The sequence below is a fragment of the Tachysurus vachellii genome, chromosome 17 (assembly GCF_030014155.1).
Source record: "Tachysurus vachellii isolate PV-2020 chromosome 17, HZAU_Pvac_v1, whole genome shotgun sequence".
NCBI classification, from domain to species: Eukaryota; Metazoa; Chordata; class Actinopteri; order Siluriformes; family Bagridae; genus Tachysurus; species Tachysurus vachellii.
In genome coordinates, this window is record NC_083476.1 from 10,511,686 (window position 1) to 10,535,386 (window position 23,701).

General features: G+C 38.2%; 1 protein-coding gene across 2 annotated transcripts; it reads left to right on the forward strand.

Annotated features, from left to right (window-relative positions):
- Positions 1-1,722: 1,722 nt before the first annotated feature.
- On the forward strand, positions 1,723-22,465 carry crebrf (creb3 regulatory factor). 2 transcript variants are annotated; one of them, XM_060891241.1, is made up of 9 exons: positions 1,723-1,842; positions 9,143-9,327; positions 9,573-9,698; positions 9,788-10,994; positions 11,392-11,586; positions 13,343-13,532; positions 14,060-14,133; positions 14,241-14,363; positions 14,934-22,465. In XM_060891241.1, exons 2-9 carry the CDS (start codon positions 9,319-9,321, stop codon positions 15,050-15,052), a joined length of 2,043 nt encoding a protein of 680 aa, XP_060747224.1. In that variant the 5' UTR covers positions 1,723-1,842; positions 9,143-9,318; the 3' UTR covers positions 15,053-22,465. The 2 variants fall into 2 exon arrangements, with proteins under 2 accessions (XP_060747224.1, XP_060747225.1); XM_060891242.1 differs by lacking the exons at positions 1,723-1,842; positions 9,143-9,327 and having other exon boundaries at positions 9,570-9,698; positions 9,765-10,994.
- The last annotated feature ends 1,236 nt before the right edge of the window (positions 22,466-23,701 follow it).

Here is a 23,701-nt window from a genome sequence, read left to right on the forward strand (position 1 = left end):
TACCATTGTGTTCCTTTAATTAGATGAATACAGCTGGAAACCAGCTATAACAATGCAATAGTTCTGGTACTGTTCAGTACCAGAATCCCAGTTCAGACCTGTATCTGGAAAACTGCCACATTGTATGCAGATTAACAGATAGTAAAATAAGGATCTAAATCATTATAAGTTTAGAGAATGAAGGCTTGTACATAACAGCAGACTAAATGGAGTAAAATATTTGATGTTCCACTAATGGTATTTACATTTATGATAATGCAGTTTAAATGATGGTCTGTGATGTATTTTGGTAATTTTGAGTCATGCATCATTGCAAACTGTTTGCCTGAAGTCTACTCCAGGAATGTTAGTTTTGTTCTGGTTCACTCTTTGTAATTCTTGGCATGATTAAATGTCCTATTTTTCTTCGAACCCATGTCCTCTAAGGGAAGAAATTATTTGTCTTGTAAAGGATAATACTGGCTACATTGTGTGGTTAACCCTTTCATCTAACTGTGTGTTTGTGTAAAACGAGTAACCATGACAAAATTAAATTCCTGACTTATCTTGAATCCCAAAAATGTGGGATTTGGCAAAACAGTAAATCAGAACCCTATTGTTTATTACTCTGATGTCATTGTTTTTTGTTTCTTTCTAGTTGGTTGATAGCCATCTTATCTCAGCTGCACCCACTGTATGGACCAACACTGACCAACGACACCATATGGTTCCTCTGGCACCACTGGTCCTAGATGTTGGTTTATCTGAGTGGCAAGGACCTGGATCAAAACTGCTTTTTTCTACTACTTCAATGCAGGTGTAATGCTAAACCAAAACCATTCATTAGACTCCAGAAGCTTGCTGTAAAAGCAGAATGAGGTTTTGTACATTCCTGTTTATTTTAAATGTTTGGTCATTTGATAAAATGATGCAGTGAACAAATGATACAAGTGGTTTTTGTGATACAATATGGTAAAAGTGCCATTTGAATACTATGTGGAATATTGTACCTTATATCTCAGACCTAATTGGTTATCTGGTAAATTCTCAAGCATAACAAAGCGTCATTATGGTGTCTTTTGGATTTTCTTTCCTTATTGAGACTAATAGATGCTATTATTTAGTGGAGGCATTGGCATGCAGCCCAGGGCTATGGGCAGATCCAAGCAATCCGTGCAATGCAGTGCACTGTAGACCGCCCAAGTGAAAACACTGGCACAATCACCCTGCCCACTGGTGGAATCTTGCACTTGTTCCTTTTTCAAAATCCCAGCACTCAGACACCTCATGCATGTTAAAGTGTGGATACATAATATGATTGTAAGGATGTGTATAAATGTAAGCCACAAGAACTGCTGTAGAAGCTTGATGAACATCATATTATAAGAATATGAATCGGATTACTTGTCTGCTCCACTTTTAATGTGTTATTCAATACATGTTGCTCTGTGTATTGAATATTGCTATGTTTAATGATTTAAATGTCAGAAATGTCATGTATGTGGAATCTAATCTTTGCATATTGCAACTAAAAAAACATGTTCTTACACAACAGAAACTATCAGACTTGGTCGTTTCCTTTTGTGCTATTCTTTTGCTATTCATTTGAAGACAACTCTGTATAGTAGGGTTTAAATGGCTCGAGGTCTAGTTTTGAGTCAATCCCGAAGCCTCGCTCTGATTGGTCGAGGCGTCAGCACGTGGTGAGGGAGTCACGCGCTTTCCAGAAACCCGTCAGGAAGAAGATAAACAAAACAAACCAGAGAGAAGACAGCGTGGATTTGTGAGGATATTTCATTTAAGTTCTCATACAGACTACTCTTTCCGAAGCCTTATTTTTACAACTGTAAAGCCTAGTTAGAGGTGAGTATATCTTTTATCCGCGTTTTAAGTTGCAGACACTGTCGAAGTGCTCGTTAAACATGAATACAAACATTGTCTCCTGCTGTTAGCTCAGAAGCTAAGTTGTGATAAGCAGCTAGCTGCTGCTGCTAACTGAGAGTGGGAGGGACGGAGGCCATAGTTATCAAAGCAGCACACAAGTTTTAGTTCCGCACTAAAACACTACAGTGTTCTTGTGATTCGATGCGTTTTGTGTGCTGGATGAATCTGGTTACTACTCTTAACGTGTCCGTGTTGTTTTTTTGCACTACTAGTGAACTCCGATGGCTGATTTGCTGTCACTATCATGACATCGCTGAATTGTTCTAGAAGGTTTTGGCTGTTGTTGTTGTCAAGGTTATCGTCGCTAAAAGCGGGACAGACGGCTGGTGGGGCGTTTTGTGCCTAATCGTTTGCCGCTTTTCAGCATTTATGCCAGCGGATAAAGTTATAAAATGTCCTCATGAAGGACGAAAACGCTTAACCGTGGACGTGTTTGTGTTTGTCTTTCCGTCAGTCGTTTAAATCTCAGTCTAAATAAACCACATCGCGACGATGAACGTTTCTGATCAATGAAAGCTAGATGAAATGTCAAACAAACGATGCGATGACCTAAACCAATGTGTAAAAGTTGATCAAATCAGAGAATTAATTGACGATCAGTATCAGCTTTATTTGTTCCTATGGATTGTAGAATCGGGTCACTTGTAGTTGATTTGCTCGTTTGTGTCTTTTATATGATGCGAATGTGACCAAACCCCTGAGATGCTGGAGTAGTGTATTGCAGTGTGAGTACACGCCCCCTACTACACAACACAAGTGACTGAGGCTCTCCAACTTGCTCTTCTTTATCCCTTTTGCCATATTATAAAACGGCTATTTAGTACAAAGACCTGTGCATATTGTATGCAATAAATTTGCATTGATAATTTTATTTTATTTTTTATTTTTTTGCGACCCATTTGCACGACTGGTCTTTTCCCCGTGACAGAAAATGATGTTTATTCCCACTGACATGTTAGTAACTAGGCGGTAGAGTGACAATAATAAAGTGTGATATAATAATATGAATTATATATGTGTATAATACACTTATTTACGTAACGAGGGGAAGGCCTTGTGTGTTGTTTGTTGCTCGGAGTTCTCAACCACACTTGATAGGCGAAGGATATTTACGGTTTTCTGTGATTGACGTTGAGGCGGACAGATAAGCTTGCGTATGGGGCGGGCTGAAGAGGCGCGTCTAGCCAATGAGAGCCCTAGAAAGCGTGGGCGTTGGCGCAGTGCGCTAGATGTTTGGTTGACGTTTGTTTTCGATAGGGGCCATGTTGAATTCAGCGTTGTGGAGTACGTCGGAGCCAAACGCGAAGCTTCGATTGGATTTAAAGGAGCAGGAGCCCCAGATGCTGTAGTGTAACACTTGTAAGCGAGTGTTTAATGGCTTCCTTTTGCAGAGAGAGATGTGGCGTGTTTGAGGTTTTGTAGGTCAACATTTCTTCCTGTAAACATCCTGTAACATCAGCGGCAGCGAAGAAGCCACGCTGGTTATTTGCTTATAAAATGTGGCTCTGACTTTGTGACAGAAGGATTTGACAGACATCTGGTTGCAGAGTTCAGACTGCATGAAGTATCAGAGATCAGGCTGAAGTATCAGAGATCACCTACCCAAAAGCCCAAGGTGCACAATGCACTGGAACTGTTAACTGGTGTCGTCTTTTTGCATGGCACATCTTTACAGTGTTACATTACAGTTTGATTGAGTCCAAATTACTTCCCACACACACTTGTGTGATGGGTAGCTAAGGTCCCTCTACTAAGTTCCCTCCTAAAACCAGAACACTCAGGGAATTGCTGCAACCTGTTTGTGGCTGCTCTACACCGGGCCTCCTGTAAAGCTGTAGAGATGAAAACTACTTGCTCAGCATAACCAAAGTGACATAAATTGTTATGACTATACTGCTCATACCTGCTGCATAAAACACTGCAAGAATATATGTATATTCACCTAGAAGGACTCTGATTGGATCATAACATCCCCATTCTTAAGATTTTTGTGTTCATGCCTCATACTGTTTGCTGCAAAGACTAAAAGTTAATCTTGTGTGATTTGATCACGGTTGGAAAATTTTAAAAGGGCTAAATTAAAGCCTTTCGTTTCATAAATCAATATTTCATAACACTTTTCACAAATCTGTTGATTCCAAGCAATATTTACTGGATTAATAGTTAATAGACCCAGTACTTCAATCAAATGTTACATATAATGCTATTTGAAAAAAGGGTCTCAATTCAGTACAACTTCATGTCAAAATATATTTAGTTGACTTTATAATAAGTAGGCTATTGGTTATAAAAACAGTTTGTATTAAATAAACATACTACTTATTAACTCTGAAAACAGCAAGCAGGAACTAAAGAAAATCCCGCAAATCTTGTGGAATTAAGGTCTGGTGTACATGTGAATTACAGTGCTGACAGTCAGTGGGCTATCTCTGCAGAGAGCTCTGTGTGTCTGAGAGTAAAACAAGCAAACTGCAGATTAAAAAAACCGGACATACCAGTCGTACAATTCAAAACATAGCCATGTTTAATTACATTTTTGTATTTTTGTATTTTTTTTTTTTTTACAGGAAATTCATGCATTTATCTTGTCAGTTGTTTTTTCATTTCATGTCATTTCAAGATTAAAGATTTACTGGGATTTTCCACATACACCAATCTATAGCGTCTACACAACAGTTTTTAGAGAGAGGTCAGATGAGGATGCAGACTGCTTTAAACTGAGACAAATATTGAGTTGAATGCACTACAACAGCAGAAGTCCAAATCAGGTACTGTCCCTGTCAGCCAAAAACAGGAATCTGAGGCTACTGTGGCTACAGGCTAACTGAAGAGGGGCAGTTAAATATTTTTTTGGGTGTAAAAGATCAGTTTCTGCTTTTCCAATCTTCAATTGTGCAGTTTAGGTGAATGTGTGCCTGCTATAGACCCCGATGGTTTTCACACTTGCCACTTTGACTGTGGTCCTAATCCAAGTACTGTTGTTCCCCCTGCACAATCTGTGATGCTTTTCTGATCATAATTGTAAAGAGTGGTTTCTTAATTTGTGTGTCAGCTCATCTGGCCATCTCACTCTCACCTCTCTAATCAACAAGCACATATTCAAACAGTTCTCTTTTTTCTTGTATTGAAACATTGTCTTACCAAATTTGAGTCGAGTTGAATAGAGAATATTGATGTATCCTTAGCATGTATATCTGAAAGTATGTAATTACCTTTAATATTATTGTATATTATTTACCATTTGCTTTTAGTGTATAATGTCTTCTGATTACTGTAGATCAGAGCTATTCAATTGGCGGCCCGTGGGCCAGATCCAATCCGCAAGGTGATTTCTTCTGGCCCTTCTAGTAGTTTTGTCTTTGGTGAAAAAGACATCTCTAGAAAAAATTTAGTTCAGTCGGACAACGGACCCTAAAGTTATGAAGTGACGACGCAGCACAGAGCAGGAGTCAACCGGTGAGACATGATGACTGACAGGACGATGACAGATGAGAACTTTCTGTTAGTATCGTTTCTTCTGTTCATTTCTTCCTTCAGTTTTTTCACAAAAAAAAACAAAACCCTAGCTCTACTTAAACATTCTCGCACATGAATGCTATTAAAACAAGTAATCACACATTCTTCTCATCCCAGCGCCTGCACCACTGCAGCTTAAATGTTTGCCGGTTATTGAGCTGTTGTAGTTTTATTAGGCATGCTAAAATAATTTATTTTGACAAAAAATACCATGAAACAGTGTTATTTTCCTCAATGGGACCTTTTTTATTATGTGCGCTTAAGTCTCAGTTAAATGAGTTAAATTCTAAATGAGTGCAATATGGCTCCCTGATTTACCCATTTGAATGTAGAAAACGTCTACTTGGGCGTCATACACCACTGATGTTATGTAGTTTTAAAATTCAACACGAGCATGTTTAAATATATAAAAAAAGAAAAAAGCTTACTTGGGTGTCTTATAATGCAAAAATACAACATATGGGGTCCTATTTGTTGTCGTCATATTGCAAGCTATATCTCGCCGGCCCCTCATTTGGGATGCTTTTCATGATCTGGCCCGTGACAAACTAATTGAATAGTCCTGCTGTAGTGATAAAGACTGTCTTGTGCTTACTCCTGGACTCTTATTTTACAGTATGTTACTCCTGAATGCAGTGACTTCTAATCCCAATCATCCATTCAGAATGGGCTTTGTTTGGAGTCCAGATGCCTCTCAAGGTTTTTTCCTCATGTCATCTCAGGGAGTTTCTCTTGAATGTTGTTCTGGTTAGTCGAGGAGTAATCAAAGTGTGTACCAAACATTAATGCTGTATCAAAGAAATATGATGTCATTGTGTAGGCAACACGGCACACCCCGAGTTCATGGCACAGTTTAGACTTGAGCAATATAGTTTACCGCAATAAACAAAACAAATATCATCATCCAGAACCCACAGCCTAGACAGGTTGTTTATTATTATTATTATTATTATTATTATTATTATTATTATTATTATTATTATTATTATTATAAATTTGCTGAAAGAGTTTTTCACATTTATAAACTCCAGAAAATGAGAATTCCCACACAAGTTCACCTGAGAGTCGATATGAGTTTTTAAAACCTAATGATAACTGAAATCACCTAAACAACCCTGATCAAAAGTTTACATATCCTTGAATGTTTGAAAGAAAGATTCCTCCCACTAGAATTGTTCAGGCCGCAAAGAAAAACCCACAAACGAAATACAAGCCGCTCTGGAAAAAAGTGGTGGTGTTATTTCAAGGAGCACAATAAGGAGGTACAGTACTTGAACAGAAACGACCTGCATGGTCGAGTTGCCAGGAGAAAGCCGTTACTGCACCCATGCCACAAAAAGGCCCAACTTTAGTACGTCAGACAGCACCTAGACAAGCCTCATTGCTTCTGGTCATGATTGAACTTTATAGCCAAGATTGAACTTTATAGTCACAAACATAAACACTGTGTTTGGAGTCAACAAGGCCTACAGTGAAAAGTACACCATCCCCACTGTAAAGCATTATGGTGGATCTCTTATGTTCTGGGGCTGTGTGAGCCCCAGTGGCATAGAGACGTTAGTAAAAATTGATGGAAAGATGAATTCAGCATGTTATCAGAAAATACTGGCAGACAAAATGCATTCTAGAACATGAAAGTTGCGCATCGAACATGACAATAATCCATAGCACAAAGCAAGGTTGATCCTCCAATGGCTACAGCAGAAAAAGGTGAAGGTTCTGGAGACCATCACAGCCTCCTGACCTCTCAATATCATCGAGCCACTTTGGGGAGATCTCAAACGTGCAGTTTGTGCAAGACAACCAAAAAATCTACAGGAACTGGAGTCATTTTACCAAGAAGAATGTACAGCTATACCACCTGAGAGAATTACGGACCTCATGCACAATTATTACAAAAGGCTGCATGCCACCATTGATGCTAAAGGGGGCAATATACGACATTAAGAACTACAGATATGCAAACTTTTTGAACCGGGATTATCCTTATTTTCTTTTTTATGTTTTGTTTGATGATTGTGTTTTGCCTTCTCACTCGTTTTCTTTAAAAAAAATGCTACATATCTTGCAAATTTTATGGTATGTAAACTTTTGAGCACAACACTATATAATACCCCAAACTGTTGTATCACTTGTAGTAGCGTACTCTGTTGTTAAATTGCAGAGCTCATGCACAAAATGCATAAAGAATATCAAGTCTGGTAATGTACTAAAATCCTAATAATCACTGGTTATTGTGGCAGTGGAATATTGTTATGCTGAATATTGGCATGGCTGTGATTGGCTGCAGGCACAAGCCCACATGGTGCACAATTCTGTAAAGAAATTCATATCAAGTGATTTTTTTGTATATAATATGGCCATATAAAATAGATCCACTAAAAGAAGCCACAGCCAAACGATATGTTTTTGAAATGTCACGTGCTGATGATGTCACTAACAGGAGAATAGTAATCATTTTGAAAGTGAAAATTTATGTGGCAAACACAGAAGAGCAGAGAGAGAAACTGAAACATTCCACTGTGGTTGTAAATATATGCACTCTGGGAAGGCTGCTTGACCTATCAAATGGGTGGATTAAAATGAATTGTTGAAAAAAATATTGTTATATAGCTCAAGCCTACTCTAGATTAGAGTTGTTCAAAAGATGGTGTTAAGATGAGCAACACATAGCACACAATTTGTCCTTCTTTTACCAGGATGGATCTAAGCTGAAGGTTTCTCTTTCGCTTTGTTTAGCATTTTTTCCCCCAGCCTGGACATTCTTTGCAACACAGCCATTTCAAAAACTGGTATCACTTGCCTCTAATTTGTAAACTTTTGTTCCAGGATAAATTGCCGCACCTTAAATCTAATCAAGTAGTATAAAATTCACCAGAATTCTGCTTGTTATAGCAAATTATTAAGCAAAAGTTTTAAGAAATTGAATAAGTTTATGTCCATAACAAAAAGTCAGATCAGTTTAGTGTTTTAGGGTAAGACCGAGAAAAGTATTCTTTACAGTGTGCAAAAACTGAAGGGTGATAACTGGTTCACAATGCCAGGAGGAAATGATGTCATCTAGCACACGAAGAAGGCTGTTTTGCTCTATCTCGCAGCTGGCCAGTACAGCCCTGGCGCTCTCACGCATATTTCACTTGATTTGTTATGCAAAGGGCGTTAGGCTGTTCGGGTTCCTCTGTTTATGACGATCTGTAGGCAGTGGTGAAAGGTGCTGCAGAGGTTGTTTAAAAATAGCCCCAGCGCTTGACACTCTTGCTCTTGCTCTGTGCCTTCTTCCGAACTGGCTTCAGGGCTGCTAGTTTTTCTTCCATGGAGCTGAATCGCCTTTTTCAGAGGGCCTATGTAACTTTTTTGACCATGGCTAGACATGCATGATTTTGCACAAAGTAATTCAATTTCTTCTGGTCTCCTGTTGCTGTTTGTGTCATGCTGCACCAAAGAACAATGGTCTATTAGTTAATGCTGCTAGTGCTTGTTCTAATTTCAGCAAACAGCCGTTTGTGACAGCTGCTTGTAGCCACTGTTTATACACTGAATTGCAGTTTGTAAGTGGCATTTTATTTATGCACAACATGTTTACAGTACTGCACAGGCTGTGTCACTGTCCTACAAAATTGTATCACATGCAGATAATGTGCATCATATTGATATTACAACCTTTTCATTTCCTAATATCTTTTTACATTTTCCTTATCTGCAGAGAACACGGCAGAAAAGCACAGCCATACTCGCATGTGTGGCTAAGGCATTGCTATTGAAGAACGACTTAGTGGTCAAGTTGATTTTCTGCCAGAGACTGACATAAGAACAAGGGTATTGTGGGAAGTGAGGTGGCAGAAAAGTTTCCGCCAAGGAACCAGGAATCTGTTCCCGGCAATGCCTCAGGTATGGCTTATAATGTAATGTGTCAGCTGTACGCAAAAATGTTCTACATTTAAAGATTTTGAATACTTAATTTTCCGGAGAGATTGCCAACATACAAATAATCTTTTATATGTTTCAAATGGGTGATCACAAACTGATGTCTTCCAAACTTATTTTCTAAATGCCTGTTTTATCACAGACCAGAAAAAAAACATTTTCACCCTTGTATTGATAATTCAGCAGACTCTGTTTCATTTGTTATGCAGCCTAGTGTCAGTGGAATGGATCCTCCCTTTGGGGATGCCTTTCAAAACTACACTTTCGCTGACCAGGCGCTGACCAGCACTGACCTGTTAGCCAACAGCTCAGACCCAGACTTCATTTATGAACTGGTGAGAATCTGCAGAGGTTTTACATCGCTTTGAATCACTTGGAATATTTTGTTTAGTTATTTCTAGTTGATCTCGCATTCCTGTTGCAGGACAGAGATATGACTTGTCGCCAGAGCCCCGGAAGAGACGTGTTTGAAGTTGATGACTGCAAGGAGTTTGACAGCATGGAAAATCTTCCAGAATTAATAGACAATGACCTGACCTACAACTCCAACTTTGAACAGTGGGACACATATTGGGAAGACTTGACCAAGTACACACGCCTCACCAGCTGTGACATCTGGGGCACTAAGGAGGTTGACTTCTTGGGCTTGGATGATTTCTCCAGCCCTTACCAGGATGAGGAAGTCATAGGCCGTACACCCACCTTGGCCCAGCTCAACAGTGAGGACTCTCAGCCGGTGTCAGATACTTTATACCTTCCAGATTCATTGGCAGGCCAAAAGCAGACTCTTTTTCCTCCATCAGTCGTCGGCAAGAAGATGGCCAGAACCACCACTTCTGTCACAGGCACTTCCTCCAACCACAGTACACTGCCGGATTACGCAGATGGTTCCCAGAAGGCCACGTGGCCAGTAGCCTCATGCACTGAGACTATGGCAAAAGCCCAGATGCAAGGGACTAGCAGGGTTGCATCTCCCCTGCCAGAGAACACAGATTATGTACGCAAGGCCAAAGTTTGCATTGGCGTATCACGCAAGTCCTTCCTAGAGAGTTGTATTCAGCAGATCAATGTGTCTGCTAGCTCTCCTCTCATCAAGGAGCAAGAGACCAGTGCTTCTTTGATCAGTAATGTCCAAGCAGCCACTACTGACACTCCATCTTCTCTGATTCCCTTGGTTTGTGAGACAAGAGTGGACATTTGTAAAAGAGACACTCCATGTGGCTCTACTCCAGAGGTGGGGTTGTTAAGAGGAAAGTCACCGAAACTTAACTTTCCTGTGGCTGGCAGCAGTGAAACCTTGCTCACCGTGACTGCTCTTGGAGCTGATGCTACTGCTGCTGCTGAGAAGAAGAAAGAAGAAGAACACAACTACTCACTGTTCCTGAACCGGGTAAGGCTTGCAGGCAAAGCTTCCACTGATATGGAGGAAGATGAAGAGGAGGAAGAAGAAGATGGCGAAGAGGAAGAGGAAGAGGAGGAGGCAGAGGGGGTGGACTTGGATGATGAAGACCATGATGAAGGATTTGGCAGTGAGCATGAGCTTTCAGAAAATGAAGAGGAAGAGGAGGAAGATGATGATGAGTATGAGGGAGACAAAGATGATGACATCAGCGATGCATTCTCAGAGCCAGGTACAAATCAGCATGTAGATGTATTTATTCAAATGTCTTGACAGACATTTATTGCTTATGTGGGTTTATTATTATAGGTCTCATTATCCACAAGCTAATTACTTGCAAATGTATTTGTAGATTAGATGTGTTGTTTTTAATTCAGTGTTTTGTATGATGACCTTTCTAAGCAGTTACCGAAGCAGGTTCAGAACTGGGTCATATTTTCTTGGTTGATAAGCTGTGATCTAGTGTGAACTCTTACTGATGAGGCATTACAATAACCATTTCTAGAACATGTCTTGTTAAGTGAGATGTGAGGGATTTTTTTCTTTTCTTTAGTCGCTATCTTCAAGCCTTATCTTTGTCACTTTTTTTGTGTCTTTTAAGTCTGAGCATTCTCCTCCCTTTTGAACAGGATGCGACACTGACATGGTAGAAGACGTTAAAGGTCTAACTGCTGGAATTTCCAGAAAGAGGGGCAAGCGCAGATACTTCTGGGAATACAGCGAGCAACTCACCCCATCTAAACAAGAACGGATGCTAAAACCTTCAGAGTGGGACAGAGACACCCTTCCCAGCAATATGTATCAAAAGAATGGCCTGCATCATGGTGAGATGAGAGATAAATTGCACTTTCCCACAAGTTCATATAAATATAAATTTTACAATAAGTGCTAATAAAAAGTGTTTGTCAGTCACTGGGTCACCAGGGGTCGGTTAGTAGCCTTTTGTCGGTCACCAGGGGTTGGTCAGGAGAGGGTTTGGGATAATGAACTTGTGCATGTTGTTACCTGAAAAGTGCATTATAAAGTGCATGGTCTGGAGTGAGTTATCCCACTTATACCACAGTTATTCACTAATGATTACAGTGCCTCATTTACTAATGAACATCATAGTCAGCATTCTAATGTTTACCGCATTCCACTCATTATAGCAGTGAGAAACTTTTATTATATTTTGTGAATGAACAATGACTTTAACATGTGTAACATTATCCAAAGAAAGATACACTTTAAACCAGGGGTCACCAACGCGGTGCCCGCGGGCACCTGGTCGCCCGCAAGGAGCACTTAAGGCGCCCGTGAGGCACAAGAAAAAAATTTCTTGCTGTAGTTTTTGAATAAAAACGCTTGCATTACCGTAGATTTTAAAATGACGATATTTAATTTCATTTTATTTAATTTAAAAAAATTAAAACAAAAATGTTTTATGTATATAACAAACTCTGGCCTTTTCTGAAGTCAAATGTCAATATTGTGCGCACGTCACGTCCGACTCCTGACAAAAGGAAGTAGTGCAGCAACGATGAGGAGTTAGTTGTGATTTACCCCCAAAAACATGACAGAAAAGCGACAGAAAACATACCTTTTTCACGGTGTTTGGAAGGAAGGGTTCTTTTTACGTCAGTCAAAGAAAAGTGTGTGTGTCTCATTTGCGGCAAAGCGGCACAATGTGGCGAGACACTTCAGTCTGCGTCATGAAAGTTTCAATGCTAACTACTCACCTGGCAGCGCATTAAGGACAGAAAAAGCCGTTACAAATCCTTTCATGCAAGTGGACATGACATGCACTGCTGAGCAACTAAGTGCTCTGTTCAAATTGGATGCTGGACAGGTAGAGATAGAAATCCTAACGTTGCAAAATGACCTCCACCTCAAAGCCCATCAGTCTGCATCAAACTTTTGGTGCCTTGTGGACACAGAAAAGTACAGTGGTGTATGCACAGCAGCTATGAAAGTTGCCTGCCTTTTTGGTTCAACCTATCTCTGTGAATCAGCCTTTTCTAACATGAACTTTATCAAGAGCAAACACAGAACATGACTTACTGATGCACATTTACAAGACTCACTCAGACTTGCAGTGTCAAATTATTCACCAGATTACAGTACAATGGTGAGCAGAATGCAGTGCCAGGCTTCCCACTAACAGACATTTACAGACAAAGAAGAGATAACGTGTTCATTGAAAACACCATAACATTAAACTAAAAATGGTGCACAGAAATGTGAACATTTTTTGAAAAAGACTAAATTACTTGTGAATATTCCTTCCATCATTGTTGTATAAATCATTGTTAATAATTGTGGAGAATAATTAACATTGACATGTGAGCAGTCTCTTCACCATATTATTATTATTATTATTATTATTATTATTATTATTATTATTATTATTATTATTATTATTAAGTGATCTGTGCAATTTTGCTCTTGAGGAAGTTTGTATCAAACCGGTAGCCCTTCGTACTACTCAGTTCCCTTGAAGTAGCCCTCAGTCTTGAAAAGGTTGGTGACCCCTGCTTTAAACAAACTAATACAGATGATACGGATACATGGCATTCATAACCATCTGTTTTTCTTTCTCAGGAAAATACACACTAAAGAAGTCTCGGAGAACAGATGTAGAGGATCTCACACCCAACCCACGGAAGCTGCTTCAGATTGGGAATGAGTTGCGCAAACTTAACAAGGTGATTAGTGATCTGACCCCTGTTAGTGAGCTGCCTCTGACTGCTCGCCCTCGCTCTCGAAAGGAGAAAAACAAGCTGGCATCTAGGTAAGCTTTTCTATAAACAACTGTTTTCAGGAGCTGCTTTCATTCATCTATTCTGTTCTGTCATCACCTCACAGGAGATTATTTGGGGGGAAAAGTCTACTAGCACAAGGTTTCACCATCTTATGATTAGGTTGTTTGTTCTTATGAAAGTAAGCATCCCAGACACAAGGGCTAGAGTGGATCTCTGTGGATTTGGCATCTATTGGTGATGACAGAGATAATTTCTGAGTGATCTTCAGCAGAAATATTGGAGAAATTCTTTTGCTTGTAGTTTTTTCCCCTGTTATCTTCTGTGGAGTAAGATACATAAATATAGATCATTGCAAACAAGAAATTAGTATATGCCACATTAATTTTGGTTGGTTGCAAATGTGATATGTGAAAACAACCTCAACATGAAAACAGACCAAATTCATTATAAACCAAAGCAAACGTAACAAGAGATGCAGGTCTAGTTTAAATCATCTAATTTTAGTCTTTGCTTCATTATAAACACAAAATTAAGTTGCATTTTTCCGTTCTTCCAGGGCTTGCAGATTGAAGAAAAAAGCTCAGTATGAAGCCAACAAGGTCAAGCTGTGGGGTCTTGGCACTGAATATGGTACGGCAGACATCCCTGAGCAAAAAGCTTTCGCCATACGTTTGTTCTTGTTTTGTCTTATTATGGCCTTATCATTTCCCTTGTTGTGTATGTGTTTTTATCTGCAGATCGATTGCTGTTTGTGATCAATACAATCAAAGAGGAGATTGTGAATCAAGTTCAAGATAACTCAAATAATAAGGAGACAAGTATGGCAGAGAAGCTTGACAAACTCATAGAGGAGACACTAGGTAAGAAATTGTCTCTGAAATAAACATATACTGTATTGTTAAGTTTCTGTATTCATAGTTAATGTAAGCTACAGTGTTCTATGTTTTCTGTGTTTAATTTCCCTGACTGTAGGATTGTGATGTATAAATGTATTTATGTAATGTATCTACTTTATTCTACAGACAGCTTCTACACATCACACAAAGATGTGCATGCTTACTCAGCATATTTAACAGTACTCAATCCAGACTATTTGAAGTCTGTTTTCGGGAAAATGATTTACGCTGAGATATCAGAAGCTGTTGATTGTTGCACATACACATCATATTTGAATAATACATACATACATACTGTTATTAATGAGGCCAAATACAATCTAGCTGGACATTTGACTATTCAAGATCTTTATCCAGCACTAACTCTCTGGTAGAGCATTTTACAGCATTGTAAACACTAGTGCAAACCAATAGTTGTTGTTCATACTGTTAGAATAAATAATGAGCTTTATGCCTTTGCACATTAGAGTTCTGAAAGAAGATCTGACTAATGGATAGATTTCAATTCTATTTTCATTCTTTCCCCTAATGCAGTGCAGTCACCAGTAGCTGGCCAGACTTCAGATTTTGTGAACCAGATCCTTGAGAATACAGGCAAGGGTGACCCTACTGGAGGTCTAGTGGGACTGCGTGTACCTACGCTGAAAGTGTAGAAGCATCCAGATAGTGTTTGGAAGCACACTCAAAGCCATCCTCGCCATTCTTGTCTCAACACTCTGCATGCCCATGTCAACCGGAGATGCTCAAAACGCTTAATATGGATACATGCATACGAACACCTGTCAGTCTGTGCATACGTATGTATATATTCACCTTCCACACACCTACAGAAATCTCTGCACTCAGTAGTCTGTTTCCTAACCACGTGTGCATGTGGCTGGTAAAAAAAGAAAACTCCATCTACAGGCCACCATTTTGCAAAATTCAAAAGCCAATTTTCAAGATGCCTCCCGGAATGTATCGTCCTTTTGAAGATGAAGACGCAACCTGTTCCAGCTGTAGCCATTTTTGGTCCAGCAAATACCCCTTTACTGGATCAGGAAAGCAGAGGTGTTTAGGGAATCTACTTACTTTATGATCATTATTTAAGGCTCGTAGATATAAAAAGACATTTTAAGTACTAAATGTCATATTTTATGTGGTCATGTAAAATTTTCAACATTTAATCAAACCTCTGCTTTCTTATTCCGGTGTTGTGGCATTTGTAAACAAGTTACACCCTTATATGCCAACTCTGACATAGCCAATGCAAACATAGAAACATGTTACTCATCTACCTTTATTGGAAACCAACTCAAAGATTGATGGCAGGCATATAAATGTAGGACAGGGATACAGCATGACAATGAGGATAGGACTTGGTTGGAGTGTTCTGTTCCTTTTGTCTTGGTGGTCTCAGGGTGAAAAGAGAGAGATTATTGACTGACTGGAGCAGATGGTCCGTTTAAATCTATTTCCTTAACTGGGAAGAACTGTTATTTTGTACTGGTGAGTCTATCCACTTTGATCAAAGTGTCTTCACATCAGATAACCCTGGATGTTTTCTGAAGTTGCATCGAAGGGGCTCAGAAGTTGATTCCCCGACTCGGTCTTGTTCATATTTGTACTTATTAAAAGTAAGATTCATTGTGCCTTGTAAATGTTGTGGGGATAAAGAATATCACTTGAATGCAAGTGGACCATGTTTCAAGGAGAAGGAAAGCAGTGAGGCAAGTCAGACCTGCGGGTTTGTTACATATTTCAGCTTGATAAAGATACTCTGAATGAACCTAGGAACATGGAAAAAATATTGATTTATGCCACAGAGTCTGTGCTAGGTAAAATAAGATGGCTCTGACAAATATTTCTTTCCTCTCTCTATTTTGGTACTTCATTTAAGTGAAGAATGGATGTGTGTGCTTGTGCGTGCGTGTGTGTTGTGTGTATGTGGGGGGGTTATTTTAAAACAACTATTCATATATTAATTAAGAAAAAGAGATTTGCACACTATATTCTGATTGTTTTGTTTTTGTACCAAAGACACATGCAACGTAAATTGGCAACTAGCCAATTTAAGTAAGGTTTTGCACAGCTAACCTGACACCGTATTGAATGTAGGAAAAAAGTTGTAGGGTCAGGGATTTTCAACGAACTGTGAAATTTGCTTGGGTCCAATTATCTACAGAAAGAAGCATTCGTTTGCATCCTTCTAGAGCTCTTGTGCTGTTCAAAGTTTTGCTTTGAAAAGGTTTCTAGTAAAATCAAGCAGTTCAGTTTCCCACCATTACACTTTTGCCCATAAATGCTTTTAGAACTGAAGATGCTTTTTGTAATTGCGTATGTATGATGTTATTAGAGAACCAAACTGTTCACTTTTATTAATATCCTTTAAATTCATGTAGGAGAAAAATCATACAACAAAAAATGTATCTTGAGTATTTCAGGTGTATAGTCAGTAAATCATGCATACACACACTTGTATATGTATCAATAAAATGGTACCTTTTCAATGATTATGTTAATAAGCACGACACCTTTCTATAGCTTTGTATTCAGTGAGTAATCTGGAAATTATATAAAAAAAGACTTATTCTATGTATTTTTTTAATATTTCTTTTTTTCGGTTTAATGTTCTATGAACATATCTATAAACCCTTTTGGAGAAAGGCTTTGATGAATTTATTATCAGCACATTGTACTTAAAAGGATTTCAAATCTGGACCCAATCATAGGCTCTTCCTTGTTCAAACCTAAAATAATGCTTATACTTTGAGGCAGGAAAGCATTCTGAGAGAGCTTTATAGTTATACCATGATGGCTAGCTGCTGCACCTTTATACTTGTCCAGTGTGAAAAGCTACTGCACTTCCCAATGCAGAACTGCATGTTATCTGAAAAAAAGCTTGATGGATAGTCATGGATTGTCTTTGGGTGTTTGTGGAGCTTTTATTTTTTTGATTGAATTAAAGAAGGGAAAATATTTTCCTCTACAACCCCTATTATATTTAAGCTAAAAATTTTCATACATCGTAGAAGCTCATAGATGTTCTCTCTTTGTTTTTTTTTTTCCTTTTTTTTGGTAGTGTAGTAGATTTTGTTTGTAGCAGTACTGTTCATGTTACAGGCTATTGTACTTTGCAGTGTTCTCTTTCTAAATATAAATGAGATCTTCTATATTTATCTTGTGTATATACAAACATACCTATATTACATGTAAGATAACTAAAGCACTTTGTCTAGAGAAAAAGAAAAAAAAAGAGGAAAAAAGCATTCTTTTCCTTCCATCTGCTGCTAAACAGGCCTTGTTTGATTGCTGCAGTGAGTACTTGACTTTTACCATCTTAACCAGGACAGGTTGAAAGTAAAGTCTTGAGAGGACAGGCCCCTGAGTGACGACAAGTCAAGCGTCACAAACTCCATTTGCCTTTAGTAGACATTTCCTATGGAAAAGTGCAAATTCTGCTTTGTGTCCTTCTTCAGGTTGATGTACAGTATTGACATGTTCTCTCTGAACATTACCAGAGGTGAATATTGCTATCAATAATTTTTTTAAGTAATTTGTACTTAATGGGGGAAATATGAGGCGTTTGAGGAAGCGTAAGCTTCTTATTAGTGGCTCAGAAAAAAAAAGAAAAAAAAAATTATATCGATGTACTGTAAGGCAAATCTCCTTGCCATAGGGAATTAATCAGACTACATCCTTTTTGCCTTTCCAAACACCCATCCATTCTTGATAAAAGGCAAGGCTCTAAAAGCTTTGTTGCTATGACAACTTATCCTGGCCTTCTTCGTGCCATCTTGAACTAAAGCTTCTTAGCCTGGTGTTGGCTCTCAGTAGTTATGACCAATTTGTAATTAAAAAAAAAAAAAAAAAAAAAAAAACACTGGCAAGTGACAATGAGCATGGGGTTTTAAGGTGGAGGCATGTTTCTTAAGTCAGTGGCCTGCTGTAGTGGGAAAGTATCTATGTTTTGTCTTCGACTATTGTTTTTTTTTTTTGTTTTGTTTTGTTTTTTCCCTTTGTTTTTAAAATTTTTCTGTTTGATGTGACATTGTGAGTACAAGTGTTTAACCCGGAGACTCTGTGGCATTCGAGCAGTCAAGGAAATAGTTGTTATTCAAAGCCAGTAAATCTTTTTTTCTGTTGTTTGGTATTTAAATGTAATCATGAAAGAGCACATATTGTATCATATAGTTTAAGTTAGAGTTAATTAAGGGCCGATTGAAAGGAAGATTGATCTATCTTCAAATCTTGTACATGATTTTATTATACACACTTAAGCTGGAATATATTTAAAATACCCATTGCTTAGTAGAGTGCATAATATTTACTTTGCATGTGTTCCTTTGTTTGTATTTGTTTCGTACTCCAACTGATAATGCTTTTTCAAGATCGAAATAATGATCCAACCAGCAAGTTGTTGTTTATTTGATGTATTTGTTTTTGCCTATTATCCTGAGTCTCAATTACCATTTCAACTTTTATATTGCTAGATTGCAATCCTAAGGCAAGTAAGCTAGCTATTGAATCCAAATTGTGCTTCTATCTGTTGTCTGCACTATATACAAATTCTATGAATGTTTGGGCTAAAGCTGCTTAATCATTTTGTAAAATTGTACAGAAACTCAGTAACCATTCCTTGTTCTGTTTGACTTGTGTGTGCCCACTCCTAAGTAAAATATTGTTATTGTTTGTTAAGTACTTGCCACTGTATTTGTACAAATAATGGCCAGTTGGATCCCAGTAGAAAGTTACGGAAACGTTTCTTAAATAATTTTCCAAAATGGCTACAGTACACATTTAAAAAGAGAGAGCTGTTTGCATTCGTGTGTTGGCTTTTCATTTGTATAATTTTAGCATGCTTAGTTTTTTGTAAATGTGTGTCCTGAGCATGTGAGAGACATTGCTCTAACTGGTGCATTTTGTATGTCTTTGTAGTAAAATCGGACATTGCTTTAGTTTTCAGCTTTCCCAGTAAAATTTTTTTTTGTTTGTTTTGTTTTTATTAAGAAATTGTAACTAATATTGTTCAGGTTAAGTCTAAAAGTTGTTCCTTATGGTGGCCATAATTAATGGTTTAGAGCATTTGACAAACATTTTCTGAGAGACAGTGTGTCTTACTGTTTGCTAAATAAACATGTCCATTCTAATGTGTATTTAACCTGTTGGATGGTTGTCTGTTATGATGTTTCGTCTGTTGTTTGTTTCTCATGTAATGGACCTTTACAGAGTAAGCATTTTTGCTTTCATTCTGTTACTAAAATTGTTTCACAGAAGGAGGTGTGTAAAATTACACCATTGTTTCAAGTGCTGTAGAAATGGCATTCCTCAAGCTTATTTTTGAGTATGATTATTTTTAGGCTTTTTGTCGTACTATTTCACAAATATTGGATTGTTATTTGAGCATGATGACGAAGTATGAACATTGTGCATGCTGACTTAACTCACTTGCATACAGTACAGAGTAACCGACCGTCCAGTCAGCCTCTGTTATGAGCAGAGAACATACACACTGATTAAGTCACTGACCTTAAAGAATGAGCACAAGGGGGTTTACTATAGATACCTCACAGACTTTGATGTATACACAATTCAGCGGCGCTTCAGTTGTTGACATGACTACAGATAGTAAGCTGAAAAGACCCTTGTTGCCCTTGGTTTAACTGCAAATTACAAAATGATTTTTTTAAATGATGCCTGCAGAATCAGGTGCCTTATTCACACAAATGAAATATCCAAACTTGATTTATTGAGGTTTTCTAAGGAAACAAGTCTTCAGCCCATTATGCCAAGAAATAAATCATGCTAATTGTTTCTTTTTATTCTGTAAAGCTTTCTGCAGAATGAGAGCTGTTGCTGCTTTGCCTCAGACAGTTTTCATGTAAAGATGAATGTAGTCTTCCTTCAGTGAAGTCAATTCAATATGTTAAGCTTGTACATTTTGACTTGTGGAACATTATGGTTGAGTGACTATCCAAAGAGTGCTGTCATGATGTAGACTTGTTTTAAAATGTTAATATTGTTAGTATATGTGTTTTATTTCTTTGATTTCTTTTGTTTGTTTTTGGTTTGTACGTTGGGTTCAAATCAGTAGGTGAATGCACAAGTCTGAACTGTTTTTTCTTTGTTTTGTTTTTTTCTGTGATCTTTACATTTTACTTGCCATTACATGTCTGTACTTTTCTTTTTTTCAGCCTGCTATCAGTGATCTGGTTGAAAATACTTTATTCCCCATAATTCCAGAATGAAACATGAGAGGGTTTTGCTGAAATACATTTAGCAGACCTGTAGTGCGTTAAAGACTTCTGTAGGGCCCTCAGAGGAGCTGGTGGATCAGCCTTGGAAAGACAGTGTCAGACTTTGTAAGCATTGTGTCCCCTCACCAACATTCAAGATTACTGTGCCTCTCGATTCTTCTGGTTCTGCTGTTCCTCTAATTACCATGTGTGACTTTACTTGGAACAGTGTTCTTCATTTACCGAAAGAAATGGCCTTCACCAGTTTACTCTCAATTGAACAGAAATCCCAGTTTTCCAAATCCAAATCAATGACACAAGTAGACACATGCATTGTTTGACAGAAGATCGATAAGAGGGCAGGAAGCAGAAGGTCCTTCTTGTTTTTGCTCATGTTAGTGATTAGCAGTTGATGTTCCACTTGTGCAAGTTGCTGACAGCTTGTTTTCCCTGTACCTGACCACCTCCATCGAGAAGTGCAGAGTTTTCTCGCCATAGACGCATGGCTTCCCACTATGCTTTTGGAGGTAGGGAAGCTCTTCATTTGTGCAAAACAAAACATGGACTTTGGGTAGGAGTCCCGTCTCGCCGCCCATTGGTGCTGAATTTTGAAAATACATACTTGAACACCCTCAGTGGTATGAGAGCTTAACTTGACTTAACATCTGTTAAGGCTCATGGACTTTTTTCTTCCCCCTTGCAAGAAACTGTGCTGGACAGTGGTCAATTCGTCATCAGCTGGAGCCACTGGAAACACCCGTGCCAAGGCCTCGTCCTGGTTAAAGGATGACTGTGATGGGCATGGACAGAACCTGCGGTCGGGTGGGAGAAGGGTTGTGTAAATGTAGCGGTGGTAGCTCTTTTTGTTTGTTTGTTTGTTTGTTTATTACTTTAAGGAGGACATTGGAGTGCTAGTAGGGTCACCTGGACTGTTGGCCTTAGTTTTCTCGACGTTCAGAAGACAACCACACAACCTGATAATAACAAACCCCTGTGTTTTTTCTGAGCACCACACTCACACATCACACTGCAATGATTTACATTTCCTTCCAAACTTTGCCAAATTTCTATTCTTCTTGCTAATTATTGACCTTCGGCGTGTGGTTTGAAAAAAAAAATGTAGTAACAAAAAAAAAACAAGGGTTTGCTTGTTTTGAAATCCATACAACGTTCAATTTTCAATTGAAGGAATTGTCACCCATTTGGGAAAAAAAAACACAATTCATGACCTTGATGTAATGCTTCTGGTGTTGTATGGTATTTTACTAGATAAATTAGCATGGGATCTTTAAGTAGCTAGTACTGTGTGTGTACTCCCCAAGTGTAAAATCTTTTTGTCACAGTAGGAAGGCTGTATTTCATTGCTAAGTGCTCTGTTCTAGATCTCTTGGTGATTCTAAAGCAGAATTCTGCAGTATATCCTACTGAAACTAACAGTTACTTGATCCTATTAGCAATGTCTATATTTGTAGTTCACACATATATGCCTGTTGAAATACAATATCTGAACAGTTATTCTATTTATGTTTCAGTGTTGTGCTGGAGTTTTTTTTTTCCTTTCTCATGTTTTTTCAATTTTTTTTTCTTTCATTTTAGAGGCACAGTTAGTTGGAAAACAACTTGTTTTTTGAGTATTGTTAATGTACAGAAGTAGGCTTAAAATCAGTTGTGACAAATTTTGAACGTGTCTACTCGTGCTTTTGTGCCTCTGTTTCTTTCTTATTTTGTATTATTCGTTATTATGTCTCTGCATTGTATCAGCCCGGAGTTGGTACCACATTTTTGCTTGTAACCATGATAGTCTAATGCTATTATTGATTTTAATATCACAAATAAACAATAGATACAGCAGTATTTGGTTGGTGGGGTTTTATTTAAAATTATTTCTAACCTGTTATCCAAATTGTCCAGACAAACCCCAACCCCTCTTGCTCCCTATATTTTATAGCTTATGACCCCACACCCCTCTCTCGCTTTCTCTCCCCCTCTCTTTCTGTCTCCCAGCCACCTTAAATCCATACACTTTGCTGACACCCTGATTATCATGGTCACATGACACAGCAGTCCCAATAAGTCAGTAGTTTTGAACCTCACTCCTCCAACACTGTCTCAAAGGGACCATCATATTGTTCCTTACAAGCTTTCTTTTCCTCAGACTCTCACTAAAATGACTTAAAAAGTTATATAATTTGCCTGTATAAAAACAACACATTTTTTTTACATAAACACAATGGATGTACAAAGTCTACACACCCCTGTTTATGACAGATTTTTGCAATATAAAATTATTAACCTATGTACCAATAGAATTAAAAACAATTTAGGGGGAAAACCTTTAAAAAATAAAGTAAGTAGATCAAAAGTTAATAAAAACCTGGTTGCTTAAGTGTGCACACCCTATGATAATTGTGGATGTGGTTGTGTTCCAATCCGATTTAGTTTCATGTACAAAAGTAATTATCATACATTCCTCATTGATGAACTGATTCTGATTAACACCATATAAAGATCAGATTTTTCTGTAGGATCTTGGTAGAAGAATTTATATAGAAGAAAACAGTAGTTGTTGCACAGCATGAACCCCATTAAGGCCAACCAAAAGAATAAATAAAGACATGGTTGTATTGGGGTAATATGGCAATATAGTCTATAAGTAATAGTGTGTATGTATGTGTGTGTGTATATAATGCGAGTAAGTGAGAGGGAGAGAAAGAATCACAAGATTGCCATACCCACAGAAAAGTATGAAGGTGGTAGTATCATTATATAGAGATGTTTCTCTGAGAATAGCACTGGAGCAGACATCTAGGGAAACATGAACATCTGGCATACATTTTTAACTAGACAATGACCCCAAGTCTAGCCAAATAACTCTAGAAGGCCTTGTGTGGCCTAGCTGATGTCTTGACCTGAATCCCACAGAAAATGTATGCATGGTTTTGAAATTGTGCGAGAACATCTGAGGGAACCTTGTAACCGTGTATATGTAAAGACCTAAGGTTTCTCAAACTGCTAATGTTGGTAATCTGTACTACATTTTGCACATTTTGTTTTAAAATCATATTTAACACATTTCTTGATGAATGC

Coding starts and splice junctions, on each gene's coding strand:
- crebrf (XM_060891241.1), top strand. Junction 11,587..13,342: donor AAAGAATGGCCTGCATCATG/GTGAGATGAGAG, acceptor TTTCTTTCTCAG/GAAAATACACACTAAAGAAG. Junction 13,533..14,059: donor AAAAACAAGCTGGCATCTAG/GTAAGCTTTTCT, acceptor CCGTTCTTCCAG/GGCTTGCAGATTGAAGAAAA.